The sequence below is a fragment of the Helianthus annuus genome, chromosome 17 (assembly GCF_002127325.2).
Source record: "Helianthus annuus cultivar XRQ/B chromosome 17, HanXRQr2.0-SUNRISE, whole genome shotgun sequence".
In the NCBI taxonomy this organism is placed as follows: Eukaryota; Viridiplantae; Streptophyta; class Magnoliopsida; order Asterales; family Asteraceae; genus Helianthus; species Helianthus annuus.
In genome coordinates, this window is record NC_035449.2 from 84913344 (window position 1) to 84929885 (window position 16542).

Sequence of the window (16542 nt, forward strand, 5' to 3'; positions counted from 1 at the left end):
TGAAGAATGTTTTCAAGTTTTTGCATCGGAGACTTACCGACATTTTTTTCGGCGTTGATCTTCTGAACAGCGTTGTGTATATCTTTCGGAATAAGCTTTCTAGCCGGATTGTTTTTTGTCAGCGTTCGCCAGATACTTTGGTTGGGAATATCTTGCTCTGCCAGCTCCTTAACCAGTTTTTTATCCTCCGAAGAAAGACTTCTTGCATACGCGTGACCCTCTAAGTTTTCAATAGGAGTGTGGTTATGCTTCGCCTTCGTCACCTCGATCCTCCAAACACTTCCGGATGATTCCGAAAACCCGATCATCTCGAACGGGTAGCCTATTTTCTTGCTACCCGTTTTCCTCTGTGTAGCTATACTCTTATGCTCCCCACCAAAAGTACACTGAAACCAAATCTTGTAATTCTCTCCTCTTTTATTCGACCTCTTAATCACAATGAGGTAACCATTGTCTTTTACCGTGTCTTGTACCCAACGCACCAACTCTTTACATGACGAAAAGGTCTGCGTTGTATCAAACGAAAATGTAACCGGGTAACAGCCTTCCTCGTCAACAGACACATCCTCCGGCTCACCATCGTCACCGAGGTTCGAATAGACTTGATGTTCAAAGCTCTGTTCACAACCGTAACTGTGGTTTGGATAACACTCCTGCTGTACAAAGCTTTGCTCGCCACTGTAACCGAAATTCGAATAACCTTGTAAGCTCTGTTGACAACCGTAACTGTTGTTTGGATAACACTCCTGTTGTACAAAGTTGTACTCGCCACCGTAACCGAAATTCGAATAACCTTGTTGTGCGTAAGGGTCCTCCACAGGGGTATTCAAATCCAGCTTCACCGTGTTATCACGATAACGAATGTCAGATACAATCTCTGCCTCCCTCAAGTTGGACGAGACCGGTTTCTCATACGAGTCAGAAATAGCGGTCCCCTCGTAAGAATCGGGAACAACTGACTCGTCAGAATATTGACCGAAAAGATAGTTGCTTAACCACGACATCGTTTTTTCAAGACATGTAACTAATAGAGCAAAGAAAATCGACAAACAACAAAATCACCGAATGGTGAATGTTGACTCTAAGCAGGTTTATAAAGTGAAAATTTGGGGTCGAAGCGCCGCACTTTGGCCATAGCGCGGCGCTTAGGGTTCACAAGACACCTGCAACCTCGTATCACCTTTATGTCTCTACAACTTATGTCAGTCAAACTATCAAATCACCTTTTGTCGACCTAAGCGCCTCGCTATGGCCATAGCGCGGCGCTTAGGGGTGTGAAAATAATTTTCTGCGTGTGGGATTAGCATGACCCATGATGAATATGTCTGTGAAAGTAATACCAAATGGCTATGAGCATCTTGCCACCACACCATTGTCCATTAGAACTCAATGAGTGCATAATTCAATTGCTTATCTCAAAAATGATGCTACAGTGGAATATTATTGTTTGTGATGATAAGAAAAAGTTCATTATTTCAGGAAGGATTTTTGGAAGAAAGAAAGTTATAAAAATAAAAAGACTAGAAGCACAAGTACGAAAACAGACATGATGTGATTTAACACTTCAACAATTACGAAAATAGACATTTTTAATATGCAAGTGGAGTTACTACTTGAAAAGGTTAAATGGTTTGGTCTGATCTTTGTTATCAAGTTTACCTTCAAACATGGCAACATGTAACTGGCTTTCTCTGAAGCTGCATCAACCCGATTCTCGATTTGTCCATCTACATTGTAAACTTTTAGAAGTTCCCTAGTACGAGCATCCCTGTAGTTGCAATAACCAATTTTTAATATTTGGACAACCAGATTATGCTTTTGATTATTGGGTTAAACGATTAGTTTTAGATAATCAGTTTCATACTGTAGGAACGTTTGACGACCTGACGAGTCGATCAGAAGAGCGCTTAGACAGAATCAGAGGCGGAATTCATTGATTCGGTCTTCATAAAGCTTGATTTCACTACTTAACGTCTCTTTTATTGATAATCTGACAAATATACAAGATCCGGAGACAAACAGGCAGGGCTTTGCCGTTACATCTTCAAAATACACACACTCACTAACTGATCCGCTCATATGACTCCACTATATATAGATATCTGGGTTCGCTTATATGGCTTGACAAATAAGCGAACCTATATAGCGCAGTATGAGCGAACCTCCCTATATTGTCACATAAGCGAACCTCTATGACATGACCAATAAGCGGACCTATATAATACATGATTTCTCGTTTTCCGATCACTATACAATTAGCCCTAGCCTAAGACTCGAACTAAGATGTAGTCGACAGACAACTGCACCAACACATACTATCTGCACAAAGCAGTTTTATTAAAAATCCTATTTGGCTATCTAATTTATTAGTTTCTAAAATAAACATAATTTGTCACACAACTTGTCGTCTTATATGTCATACAACAATGAGAAACTGAGAGAAACATTAACAGACAACAAATACTTGACATCTGAAGAAGATATACTACAGACACCATTAACATGGCTTGGCTTTTAAGGTCGATACTTGATCGTTCAACTGGCAAAGCAGCCGTATGACATTCTCACACCATGTCCATATGATTAACTTTGAATTACCAAATTATAGACATATCGCAACCGGAAGTAAAATTATCAACCATGGTTTGACAATTACAGGTATAGGTGGCAATCATGACCCATTCATAAAAAAAAGGGGTTAATATGGGAGAAAATAAATTGCATATGGATTTGGGTTCCATTTGTTCATAGTCAGCCATGCTTCCAATCATGTGGCTTCTTGAAATACACTAAAAAAAATACTCATTTTCGTGAAAGTGAAGAAAACAAAGCACCGCCACATTCAATCACATAAAAAAAACTCAATGCCCATCCCTCATGAACCATGATCCAGAAAACAATCGGTAAAGTTAACGCATTTATATACCAAAGCTCGTTCTATCAGGGGACGACAACAGAAGACTGGAACATTAATCTACTATTTTGCCATAATGACTCCCATCCATTTACTTTTAGGGGTCAAAAGAGTTAGAGAAAAAGACGTTGGGGCCAAAAGGGTTAGAAAAAAAAGACGTTGGAGGCTCAGATGTTAAAATATTCATTTTTGGGCTAAAAGGGTAAAAGTGATATAACCACAGAGGCTAAAATCGTAATTTACTCTTTTGAATCTGGGTTCTTGTGGTTTCATTTTTGTTGTCATTTTCATCCAAAATCGAAATTTTATCAGATTTTTTAGTTAACATCTAACTTTTTTGTCTCTTCCTCCCTTTCAATAAAAAGCAAAATGGTCTTTTAGGGCAAAATGGTCTTTTAACGTTTTATTATAACAAATTAAAAAAATCTGACCGTTTTGCCCTTCATTAAAAAGGGGAAAAAGACAAAAAAAAAAAAAAAAAGCTGGATACTAACTAAAAAATCTAACCAGATTTTGATTTTGGATGAAAATGGCAACAAAATTGAAAGCACAGAGACCCAGATTTAAAAGATTTGAGTTTTGGACTAAAGTGGCAAAAGTGACCAAACCTCATTGACCATTTTAGCAATTTAGGGGGTGTTTGTTTTTTCTTCAAACATCTTCAAGGGAGCTGATGTCTGCAGACGCGCAGACGTTACCCTTGAAGACTGTTTTTTTTTTTAACAGATCTGAAAATGGCTTTTTTCAGCTTAAAAAAAAGTTATGATACCCTTTCTTCTTTCATCTTCACAAAAAACCCTCCTCTCTTATCTTCAAAAAAAAACCTCCACCCTCAAAACTGGACCACCACCACCGCTGTAAGGTCACCGGCGCCGGTGAACGTGCAGGTTTCCGGCGAGGTGTTTCTTGTTCCCGTTAACGTGCAGGTTTTCGGCGAGGTGTTCCTATCAACAGAAGATTGAACGAGGAACAAAATGAATAAGAAATATATACCAGAACGTGGCCAAAACAGTTCTGTCGTGATCTCCGGTGGGTTTTCTCCGATCTCCGCGGTTACGGTTTACTCCGGTAGAACTCCAGTGAGTTCTAGTTGACGGAGGAATATTCTTGGATACGTTTGTGATTGTCCAGAGCAAGGCAGAGGTTATGATCATTAGGTGTTTTTTATTTCTCCTTTTGGTATCTAAATGATTCCCAATTTAGAAGATGAAATTGGTTCTTAAATTTCAATCATGGAAACTTTAATTTTGTAAATCACGACTAATTAGCATCTATTATGGAAACTTTAATTTTGATTGATGGTTTAAGAATTTGGGGAATTGGGTTGCATATTTTGGATGTTGAATGTGTAGTTGAGGTAAATGGTTTAGGATGTTTTGATTTGGAAAATAAAACAAAGTTCATGTAGTTTGTACAGACAGTATCAATTTATAAAAACAAACAGTCTTATATTTTCAGCTTGAAGAGCTTCAGACCACATCTTCAGTTGCAGACATGAAAACAGATGAAATCAGCTGGCAGACAGTTTATGTCTGCAAAAACAAACAACACCTTACTCTATATAATTTGAAGAATGAGTTCCGCTAACTTTTATGCTATTGTTTAAAGAATATGATTTCGGTTAACTTTTATCACCATATTACATAATCTGAAAAAGAAATGGGAAGAGTTCAATAGCGTGTGCCACTTCTCATGACGCCTTTTTAAACTTATAATGTCAAAACGAGTGGAGCTTGAGCTCTTTTACATAATTAAACAAGTTGAACCAAACTTTAGCTTAGTCAGTCAAATCTTAATACTATGTCCATTGGTGATCCAACCCACCCAACTTTTTATTAAAAAATTAATATCTCTTTCATCCACCAACAGAACCCAACCCTACTCAATTTTAACACACATTCACAACTCATCCCAACATAAAAATATATGTTTTTGAACGAACTCGGTTTTTAAAAAAAAATTATATCGGGATGTTCCAAAAAAAATTAAGAAATACCACATATTTAGTTTTTTTTTTTAAGTTTAAAAATTATAAGTTATTTGATTAAATATATTATTAGGGGTATTAGTTTGGGTTGCAAACCAAGGTTGCTCCACCAACCTCGTTGTCAACTTTGGTTGGTATAAGTTTCTTTTTTTAATTTTTTTAAGAGAAAAATGCAATTTGCGTCCCTGTGGTATGTCCCAAACATCAACTTGAGCCCCTAAATTAAATTTTTGGATGTTTGAGCCCCTGACCTTATAAATTCATAACAGTATGAGTCCCTGCCGTCAGTCTTCCGTCAGTTTGACCGTTTGCCAGTTGTGAAAAGTCCATAATACCCCCCACCCTTTAATATATACACTGAATGGATTCATTATCATCATCTCAACTCCCAATATCATCATCATCATCAACAGCCGCTCTCAACTCCCAATATCATCATCATCATCAACAGCCGCTCTCAACTCCAAAGATCATCATCATCATCTTCATCGAAGAGATCAACAGATCATCTTCATCATCGATCAGGTTCATCTTCATCCTGTCATTCGATGTGTTTATGTGCTTATATTGTGAAAAAACAGAGCGATGATTCTAGGTTTGATTTTGGGTTCCATTCGATGATTTTGGGTTGATTTTGGGTAACATTCGATATTTGGGTTGATTTTGAAAAAACAGAGGGTTGATTTCATTTGATGTGTTTATGTGTTTATATTGTGAAAAAACAGAGCGTTGATTTTGGGTTTGATTTTGGGTTCCATTCGATGTTTTTGGGTTTGATTTTGGGTTCCATTCGATGATTTTGGGTTGATTTTGAAAAACAGAGGGTTGATTTTGGGTTCCTCATTTTGAATGTGTTTGAATGTGTTATTTGGGTAACAGTTATTGATTCGATGTGTTCCTCATTTTGATTGAATGTGTTCCTCATTTTGATTCGATGATAACAGTTATTTGGGTATGGAATTTTGGGTATGATTTGAATGTGTTATTTGGGGTTAGGGTTTAGGGTTGAATGGATTTTTGGTTTGATTCTTGTGGGTTTAGGGTTGAATGGATTTTTTGGTTTGATTCTTGTTCAAAATGCATCAAAACAGAGAGTTGGTTTGAATGGATTAGGGTTTAGGGTAGCAATGTGTTTTGGTTTGAATGTGTTTTGTTTTGTTGTACAGAATATGTTTTGGTTTGAATGTGTTTAGGGTTTAGGGTATCAACTGAGTATTAAGAACTGATCGGATGTACAGAATGTGTTTTGGTTTGAATGTGTTTAGGGTTTAGGGTATCAACAGAATGTGTTTTGGTTTGGTTTGTACAGATTCTTGTGGGTTTAGGGTTGAATGGATTTTTGGTTTGATTTTTGTTGTACAGAATGTGTGTGGGTTTAGGGTTGAATGGATTTTTGGTTTGAATTTTGTTGTACAGAATGTGTTTTGGTTTGAATGTGTTTTGGTTTGAATGTGTTTTGTTGTACAGAATGGCTGCGGATGTAAAGATACGCAAAACACCAACTACGAAGGCGAGAACACTTGACAACCTCCTAGAAGATGGCGCGGTGCACATAAGGAAGTGATTGATATGAATGAATATAACCCTAGTGGCAGATATGTAATTAGCGAGCTCTGGAATTTCATATCTACCGCTTGGGTTATATTCATTCATATGAATGAATATAACCCTAGTGGCAGATATGTAATTAGCGAGCTCTGGAATTTCATATCTGCCACTGGGGTTATATTCATTCATATCTGCTACATTCCGAAGTGCACCCGTCAGTAAAGATCCACAATTGCTTGTGGATCTTTGACGTTTTGTCTCTATTTGTATGTTTCGATCTTTTGTTATCGAGTCTGTACGTTACGGTCTTTTGTTATCGAGTCTGTACGTTACGGTCTACGGTCTTTTGTTATCGAGAATTTTATTATGAATGAATATAACCCTATTGCTTGTGGATCTTTGATATATATAATAGGATACATTTAATTATTATATAAAAAATAAAAGAGTTAATTTAATTATTATTAGATTTCTTAAGAAAAAAGCAAAAAACGAATTTAGGGGCTGAGGTTGATATTTCACTCATACCATAGGGACGCAAAGTGTTATTAATATATGTCAAAAGACGGTCTTACCCCTGCCTCAAACAGTCAAACTGACGGTAGGGACTCAAAGTGTTATGAATTTATAAGGTCAGGGGCTCAAACATCCAAAAATTTAATTTAGGGGCTCAAGTTGATGTTTGGGACATACCACAGGGACGCAAATTGCATTTTTCTCTTTTTTTAATTACTTAAACTTTTGTCTTATTGATGACCAAGCTAACACCAGGTCACCAATAAACATAGCCTAATGCCATAGGTGTGCCTAATAAGATCAATAATTTAGTCTTATCTAGTATTACTATCCGGACTCTGGGTTGTTGCAATTTGCAAATATAGTTGGATTGATATAGGTTGTGCTAGTTTTCATTGGAATAACTATTGGGCTATATTTAAGCCCAATAGTGATAATAGAAATCTGATAACTTGATCCAGGTTTTATCCCACATGTTTAGGGCCCATGGGCCATGGGTAGTGTTGTTCATAAGAGATTAGCTTCTATTTGGGAGTTGGGAGTTGGGAGTGGGACTCGTCTCTAAACTAGTAAAATTACCCATGCTACGTTGCAGGATTTCGGTCGATTTCTATTTTGAACCGAAAGAAATATGCTCAAAAGAATATCTACACATGTTTACATCCACCAAAAACCATAAAAAAATTAATTGGACAACGGTACGGTCTGATTTTAAATTAAGTGTAAATGGAAACTTAAATGCTATCTTTAATATAATTTTCATTTACATCTAAACGTAAACCAACTTGAATTTGTACTGACACGTGCATAAAAATAAGCATGTAAAAAATATTGTTTTTAAGTTAAAGAATGGTATGACGCGTTGCGACGGTGTCGAAATGTAAAGTGACTCGAATTTATACTGTTTAATGAAAACATATTATATTTGACCCAAGTCGTTTCCGAACAAAATTAACGTTAAAAAGGTACACATAAAAATAAGCAAAAAAATTGTATTATATTTGAACTGGCTCATTTACGGGGAAAAAAATAAAAATTACTTCAAAACATAGACTAACTGAAAACGTACACAATAATAAGCATAAGAAAATATTATATTTAACCCAACTCATTTTCGGGAAAATTTACGTTGAAGCGTAAATCAACATAGTATATCAACATTTTCGGGAAAATATACAGACACGTACATAAATATAAATACATAAAACTCGATACAAAGTCTTTAGAAAGTTAAGGGGTCATAAGTACCAATACTTAAAGATAAAGTTAAAGTATTTAAAACACAAAGAGACAAAAAAAAAAAAAAAAAAAAAAAAAAAAAAAACCTTGAAATGTTCACACAAGTTGCTAATTGTATTAAAGGAGACAGGGCACCCCGTTATGAAGGAATGGCCACGCGTTCTGATGTCGATTATGAATGTTTTAGTATTACTACATATGTTGTATGCAATTATTTATGTATTACTTTCTTAAAAAAAAAAATTATTACTTTAATTACAAATTAAAGAATTGGAAGAAAAATCAGTTAAATACCAAAACCAGTCCAACTCTCCAACTGACCCGGGTCAAGCCTGACAAATTGGGGTTATCATTTTCCAAAACCGTAATTAGCACGGTTCAACCACATTTAACCAAAAAAAAAATCATCATTACCCTGGTTATAATATACTTTAGAAAATAATATGCAAGAGGGGATTCTTAAATTTAATTCTTCAAATTTACAAGTTGAAAATTTTCATTTTATATAAAAGAAAAAAGAAAAAGAAACATAAAACTTTTGATTTATGAAAAAAAAAATGTACATTTGTGCAAAATCTCACTCACTTCTTGTTTCCTACACCAACCAACCATTCACACAGGACAACTTTTGTTTTTAAAATCATCAGACAAAAGCTGTGCAAAGAGTCCACTCAACCTAGCAGCACCCGGCCCGGGCCTGAAAACAGAATCATCACCGCGAACCGCACAAGGGTCCGACCCATGATCCGAGCCACCAACACACCACGCACCTTGACTGAACCGATGGGTGCGGCCCAGAAGCTCTTTATCAATCTTGTCAAGAACCACATCATCCTTCGGAAATTTCCTAGCAAATGGGGCGCTGCTATTGATCATCTTTTCGAAGTCTTTGATGGTCAAATAGCGCGGGTGCTGTTTCGGGGGATAATCCCACGCGATGTAATGAAGATCGTGGCTTATCGCGGTGCTTGTGAACTCTTTTGTGTTGCATATAACTGTGTGAAAATACCCTTCCGGAGATGAGACGAAATTTGTGTAGTACATTAGTATTGTTCTAGGGAGATTTTCATATCCCCATATGCAATATTCCACGAATGATCGGGTAAGCATGACCCATGCCGAGCCTGTAACCATGTAACATGTATTAAAGAATAGATTTTTTGATAAATCAGTGTCTGATACGATAACAAAAGTCATAAATCTGAAAATGTGTATAAAAGTCATAAATCTGAAAATGGGTATAAAAGTCAAAACGTAGCGGTGAAGTTATAACTGGAACTGTTTAAATAAACGCCATCGTTTATTTAAGAAGTTATCAAATAGTTGGTTTGACTTCAGAAGTCAAAATAAAAACTGTATCAAATTTCTTACCTGTAAACAAGTTAAAGGATGTAGGAAGAGATCTACGCTGTGAAGTGATTGCAAGGTCCGATTTCTTCGATAAATATAGACCCGGATCGACAATAATGGGTTTTGCCCTTTGGTTCCTACAAAAACGAGAAGTTACAGTTAACTATAATTGTTATATTTGTGTTACCGAAGCAAAAACATATCGGGTGTATCTACTTACAATTTCCATCCTGTAAGTTTTGTGTGTTCTATGAAGTTGAGTGTTCTTGACAGATTAGAGAAAACATGAAGCAAATCTGCAAAATCGAAAGCACATAAGACATTAAGACGTACTAAAAGATTATGAAAATGTTGCAAAATAAAATCATTTCTCAAGTTACCAAGAGAAATAATTTGAACTTATTCAAGATTCTGCCCATAGAGAAACATGTGCAAGAACACAAATTGATCATAATTTAAGACATATCCAAATATTATTTGTAATAACGAAAATGTGAGGTCATAAAAAGATACATTTTACATATAAACTGTCGAAAAGAAAAAAAAATGAAATTTATGTTCGATGTCTAAACAAGAACTGGACTAGATTTCGGTCATCACTTAATCAAGAGTATACTTCAATCAAAATTTTGAATTTCTATCTAATATTCCTTCCAATTAGTCCTTGGTTTTAAGACGTGTGCCTCAGGCATGGTTGTAAAAATTCCGCCTAGGCTCCAATTAATCGCTAGGCGGTCAACGGTGGTCCTATTCCGGCCAAATTCTAGCCAGATTCCAGCCAAATTTCGACCAAACCTTATAAATTCCCTCCAGTTACTTAAAAATGGGCCAACGAGGGGTTAATACATGTCTACTTAAAAAAAAAATACATATAAAATATGTGTTAACTAAAAATTGCATATAAAAATCGTAATCTAATTAATCCCTGTTAATCGCTAGTCGGTACCTCACTAACCGACTAGCGCCTACTGATTCTTAGTTTCTTACAACACTGGCCTCAGGCGTGAGACAATGGAGGCGGCAGCCAACGCGCCTCAAGGTCTTAAGATGGCCCTTCATGTACATGTCGGTCAAAATTAGACCGGTTGCTCGGATAATTAGTAGATAGCAAAACTTTGGGAGGCTGATATGGGAAAACAAGCAAAAGACCGAAGAGATTGTGAACGGTTTAAATGATGAAGAAGGCTGATATGTAAAAGAGATGAGAGAGATGCAAGTTTTGGTTGTAAAATAGAGCAATGCCTTTTACCTAAACGCCTCACCCTTTTCAAAACCAAGAATTAGTCTACAGATGTCTAATGTGATTAAAGGCATCACCAATTCGGTTATCCCGTTTGCGGGCCCCATAATCCCATTTCATTTTACGCTACCACAAGTAATCAAAACACATAATCATATCTACATTGTTAAATAATCACCTAAATAAGTAGCTTCAAGAACGAGATGAACGATAACAAACCAAGCAACATACAATTACAGAAAATCAAACTCACCATCTTGTGTCACTAGAGGATAATCCGAAGCACTAAGGTTTATAAACCAATCCCAACTCAAGCTCTCCTTCAACAAAATTGCAATCGCTTGAAGGGTTGTAGCAATCATTGTGGGACCTTTATAAGTCACCAAATTCGATTGAGCCATCACCCTAACATTCTCGACTTCAGCGAAAGTTTGATCGTTCTTAACCGCCATCGTTAGCTCCAATCTTTCGCGGGGCGGGGCCTCAAGATCCATATGCAAAATGTACTGATTTCTTGGATGATATACAGCCTGCAAAGTCCTCATCATCCTCTTGCTATCACCCTTTGTACCCGAAATAAGGTAAGCTAATCTAGGGGCTTTTTCTTTAGGAAAATCACTAGGTTTATCCATATTCATCTCCACAAAATACCCACCAGAATCATCTGATTTTGCCATGTTGAAACTCAACAAATCTTGATTATTTGATAATGATGATGATGAATAATACCCAAAAATTGCAGCTGAAATTAGAGTAATCCACACAACCAAACTCACAAAAAAGGGGATAATCCACTTTCTATCACTATTATACACTCTTCCAGAATAACTATGAGCATGTTTCTTGAAATTCTTACCAAAAATCGACATCTAGGGCTTCAAGAAGGCTAAAGTTCGAATCTTTATGAACAAACAACACATCAAACACTTGAATACCCCCAAATCAAAGATACCCAGATGCTAAAAAGCAGTAAAGATTCGAAATTTCGCTAAAGAGATGAAGAAACTGCACCTGTTGTGGAGAAATGAGTTGACTTTATTGCTCAAAGACCATGAATCTTTGACCTTTGACAAGGGTTTTTTTTTTCGATCAATGGTGTAAAACAGACATGTATGTTTTGATTCCCATGTTAATTTCGGTGGGTTGGAGTGAAGATTGTGTTTGTTTGTCCAAGAAAATAAAAAAGAAAAAAATAAAGATGGTACTATAATTAGGGCATAAAGAGGGAGTCGGTGGGGGGCTTTTGGTTGAATGAGAGTGATTGCTTAGATTGAGGTGAAAGAAGTCAAGTGGAGAAACAACAATTTTAAAGTTGAATATAAGAGTGGAGTAAGGAAGAAGTTGGAATTTGGGATAGAAAATGGAGTTAACTTGTAGATTAAGGTGTTGAAATTGACTCCTTGATTGTTCTTTGTGTTTTCTAATAAGTTTGTTAAAGGTATCTTTTTGTGTTTTTTAAAATTGATTAGTTAAACTCTCATTTGTTTGGATTTGACTTACGGGGTTGCTTTCGATACAAACCATATTTATCCTATAAATCGTAAGAACAGATCCTACTATCTTAGCACTTAAAAAAAGTTAAATTGACACATACGAAAACAATACATACATAAAAGTAGCACTTTTGAATTATATTAGCGCATGAAAATTAATCACGATAATTAATTTTAGCACATATTTGAATGATATCAACACTTTTCTTAATCAGCACATTGAAAATAAAAAGAAGATCCAAATAAAGAATTAATTGCTTGTTAGCATATTTATAGAGAATTCAATATAATTGATATTATTTAGGATATTATTTTATCATTTCTCTGTAATTGGTTGGATGCCACGTGACACTTTTTAAATGATTCTTACAGTTTGTATGTGAAATGTGGTTTGTATTTAATCATACTCCTTGATTTACGATTTACAAGTTTACTTGATTCAAAACTTGAAACGGGCCATTTACTTTTACTCTATAACAATTTTTAGAGTAAAGTGTAATTTGAGTTTTTACGGTTTGGAAAAAACACAGAGGTTGAACAAAAAAAAGAGACTAGAAGGACTCAGAAAACACAGGGATAAAATTAAGGTGTTTTTTTCCAACGAACTATAGAGACACGGATACTAGTTTACTCTATTTCTTTAACTATGTAGTAAGTATTAAACAACTTTGTTATTTTTGAAAGGTTTAAATACAGACTAACGATTTTAAAGTAATTTAATGTTGGACATAAGAGTGGAGTAAGGAAGAAGTTGGAATTTGGGATAGAAAATGGAGTTAACTTGTAGATTAAGGTGTTGAAATTGACTAATGACTCCTGGATTGTTCTTTGTGTTTTCTAATAAGTTTGTTAAAAGTATCTTTTTATGTTTCGTATATAAACTGTAAGAACCATTTAAAAAGTGTCATGTGTCATCTAATCAATTATAGAGAAAATGATAAAATAATATCCTAAATAATATCAGTTATATTGAATTCCCTATAAATATGCTAACAAGCAATTAATTCTCTATTTGGATCTTATTTTTGTTTTTAATGTGCTGATTAAGAAAAGTGCTGATATCATTCAAATATGTGCTAAAATCAATTATCTTGATTAATTTTCATGTGCTAATATAATTCAAAAGTGCTACTTTTATATATGTATTGTTTTGGTATGTGTCAGTTTAACTTTTTTTTAAGTGCTAGGATCTGTTCTTACGGTTTGTAGGATAAATATGGTTTGTACTGGAAGCAACCCCGTAAATCAAATCCAAACAAATGAGAGTTTAACTAATCAATTTTAAAAGGCAAATTGGATTTAAATAATCCCAATTTCTCAATTTGGTCGTAATAATCCCAACTCAGTTATTTGCCGATAATAATCCGAACTGACCTCCACTTTTGGTCGATAATAGTCTGCTTTAAAAATAGCTTAACGGAGTTAAGTTTTTTTCCGGATTACAAACCGATGTTTTAGGGCTTTTGATTAGAACGAGGATACGATTTGATTGATATAAATTTTACCTCAAAATACTGTCCCACTTGATGAAAACGATGCTTCAATTCGGGTGTTTAAACTTCCAATTAAAAAAATCAAGCCGTTTGGAGCACCGTTTCGAGGTAAGCTTTACATAAATTGACTCGTATCCTCGTTCTGATCAAAATCCCTAAAACACTGGTTTGTAATTCGAAAAAAAACTTAACTTCGATAAGCTATTTTTAACGGCGAACTATTATCGGCCAAAAGTGGACCAATACGGATTATTATCGGCAAATAACTGAGTTGAGATTATTATCGACCAAAATGAAAAAGTTGGGATTATTTAAATCCAATTTGCCTAACTAGAATGTCAGTTAATGAATAACTATAACCATAAGTGACCGGTTATGGCGGTTTCGGTTAATTAGTTTTGAATGTTAAGGCGGGTCAGTTATGGGTCAGTTAACCATGAATTCGGGCCTAGCTAGAAATAGCTCCAAACAATATAATATGTAATTTGGGCCTAATAGTTTGGGCTTGAATTTTTTTACATGGAATAAATTGTTATTACACATTTGTATATGTTAGTACATTATATAGCATTAAAATAAATACATATCATCTATAATATTTAAAAAATGCATATAATCAGTTCGATTCGGTTTTGGTGGGTATAGAAATGTTAACCACAATCGCCACACTATTGTCAGTATTAGAAAGTCATTAAACCGACCCACTGGTTTTTGTTACGGTTTGGTTACATCTGTTTGATTTCATCGGTTAATTCGATTATAGGTCAGTTATTTCAGTTTTCTACACACCCCTAATACAACTTATGAGAGCACTCTTAACAATAATCATAAAAGAAATAAATCATAAAAACCCTATATTACAACTCATGAGATACTCTCAAAATTTTAATTGAATCATTTAAATGGAAAACAAGAATGAGTATGCATCCATGTAAGAAAAAAATGTAAAAACAACATATGTAAAACAAACAAAGACTTTCATTATATAGGTATTGAAATATCACAACGTTTTGTTAAAACGACACAACTCTTTGTGAAAGAGTATGTCAATTGATAATTAAAAACAATTAACAATTGTTCGGTTACCATTAGGGGAGGAGGGGTGGTTCACTAGTGACAGATTCTATCACTCTCACTGTCCAATAAAATCATGACATGTCATCAACCAAATTTCTATCACTAGTGATAGAAATGTAGTGAGGGTGGTATAACTAGTGATGGAATTCTATCACTCCCAATTTTTTTTTTAATTTTCATTTTAAAAATAGAAATTAAAAATAAAATACTAAATTATAAATTTCATTAAACTTTAAAAATAAATTACATAGCCAAATAAAAAAACAACTAAACGGGTGGCATCTCCCAACCCCACTTTGCGCAAATCACGCGCTTTTGTTGAATGACAATTGACTTGAACGGTTCGTCGAGATGGGCGTGCTTTTCACACAAGATTTTTAAATCATTTTGTCTTTCAATCGTTTTCAAGTGTTCCTTGTATGCCTGCTCGCGTTCAACTTTTAGGGACATAATTGTTTCTTTTCTTTGTTCGGCCTTCTTGAATCGGCTCATTTTCTCCTCTTCGATTCTGAAGATCGACTCCGCCACCGCTTCCTTACCTTTGCTTGACGATTCACCACCTCTTCTGCGTCGTGGCCTTGTGGGTGTATCTTCTTCAACGGGGTCGTCAACGGGTTGATCGGGTTCGTCAAGGGGGTCGTCGTTTAAGTTCATTTCGGGCAAGTTATCCGATGCGGAAGTCGTGTAGTTCCCCGAATCGGATGTCTTTGATCTTTTCGAACCGCCTCGTTTTTTTGGAGCCGTAGGACCACGCATGTCAACCAACTCAACGGGGACCCACTTCTGGTGATGTCTCGCAACTTCCCATGCCCCCACATGTGGAAAAGTTCTCTTTTTGTACACTCAGCAATACTCTTCGGTGGCTTGTTGCATGATCGTCGCCTCGTTCGCTCCACTTTGTGGGTTTCGGTTCTACAAAAAATATAAAATGTTCTGTTTTTTTTTAACTGTTTTTTTTTTATTTAATTAAAAAAACTGATTCTGTTTTATTTAAAAAAACTGTTTTTTTATAAAACTGTTACTCTTTTATTTTAATTAAAAACTGTTTCTGTTTTTTTTAAACTGTTTTTTTTATAAAACTGTTTCTGTAATTTAAAAAAAAAAACTGTTTCTGTTTTATTTTAATTAAAAACTGTTCCTGTTTGTTTTTTAAAAAAACCTGTTTTTTTTATAAAACTATTTCTGTAATTTTTTTTAATTAAAAAAAACTGTTTCTGTTTTATTTTAATTAAAAATTGTTTCTGTTTTTTTTTAAAACTGTTTTTTTTTTATAAAACTGTTTCTGTATCTAAAAAAAACTGTTTTTTATTAAATTTTAATAAAAAACATACCTTTTGAATGAAACAAGCGTTGAACTTGCTAATTTTCCCGTTCAAATCCGTCCACTTCGACGTCATTTGGTCCATGTTTCGTATCCTTGCACCGGGAAGTTGCCTAAAATGATTAATGACCTGTCTCCAAAACGCATCCTTTCTTTGCTCGTTCCATGTTTCCTACTCTCCGAGATGTGCAAATACGCCTTCACCAATGACACCTCCTCCTCGCTCGTCCAAAGTTGTCGGCCGATTGGCGCGATTTCTTGAACGTCATCATTTTGTTCTTCTTCCTCTTCCTCTTCATATTCCTCTTCTTCTTCCTCTTCCTCTTCCTCGTCAAGACTTTGTTGTGGTTCACGCCACGCGCTT

General features: G+C 35.2%; 1 protein-coding gene across 1 annotated transcript; it reads right to left on the bottom strand.

Annotated features, from left to right (window-relative positions):
- Positions 1–8682: 8682 nt before the first annotated feature.
- LOC110921240 (beta-glucuronosyltransferase GlcAT14A) lies at positions 8683–12123 on the bottom strand. The gene is made up of 4 exons (XM_022165528.2): positions 11048–12123; positions 9775–9850; positions 9576–9691; positions 8683–9328 (listed from the first exon to the last, which is right to left on the bottom strand). The coding sequence occupies exons 1-4, from the start codon at positions 11661–11663 to the stop codon at positions 8817–8819; spliced, it is 1320 nt and encodes a 439-aa protein (XP_022021220.1). The 5' UTR covers positions 11664–12123; the 3' UTR covers positions 8683–8816.
- Positions 12124–16542: the final 4419 nt, after the last annotated feature.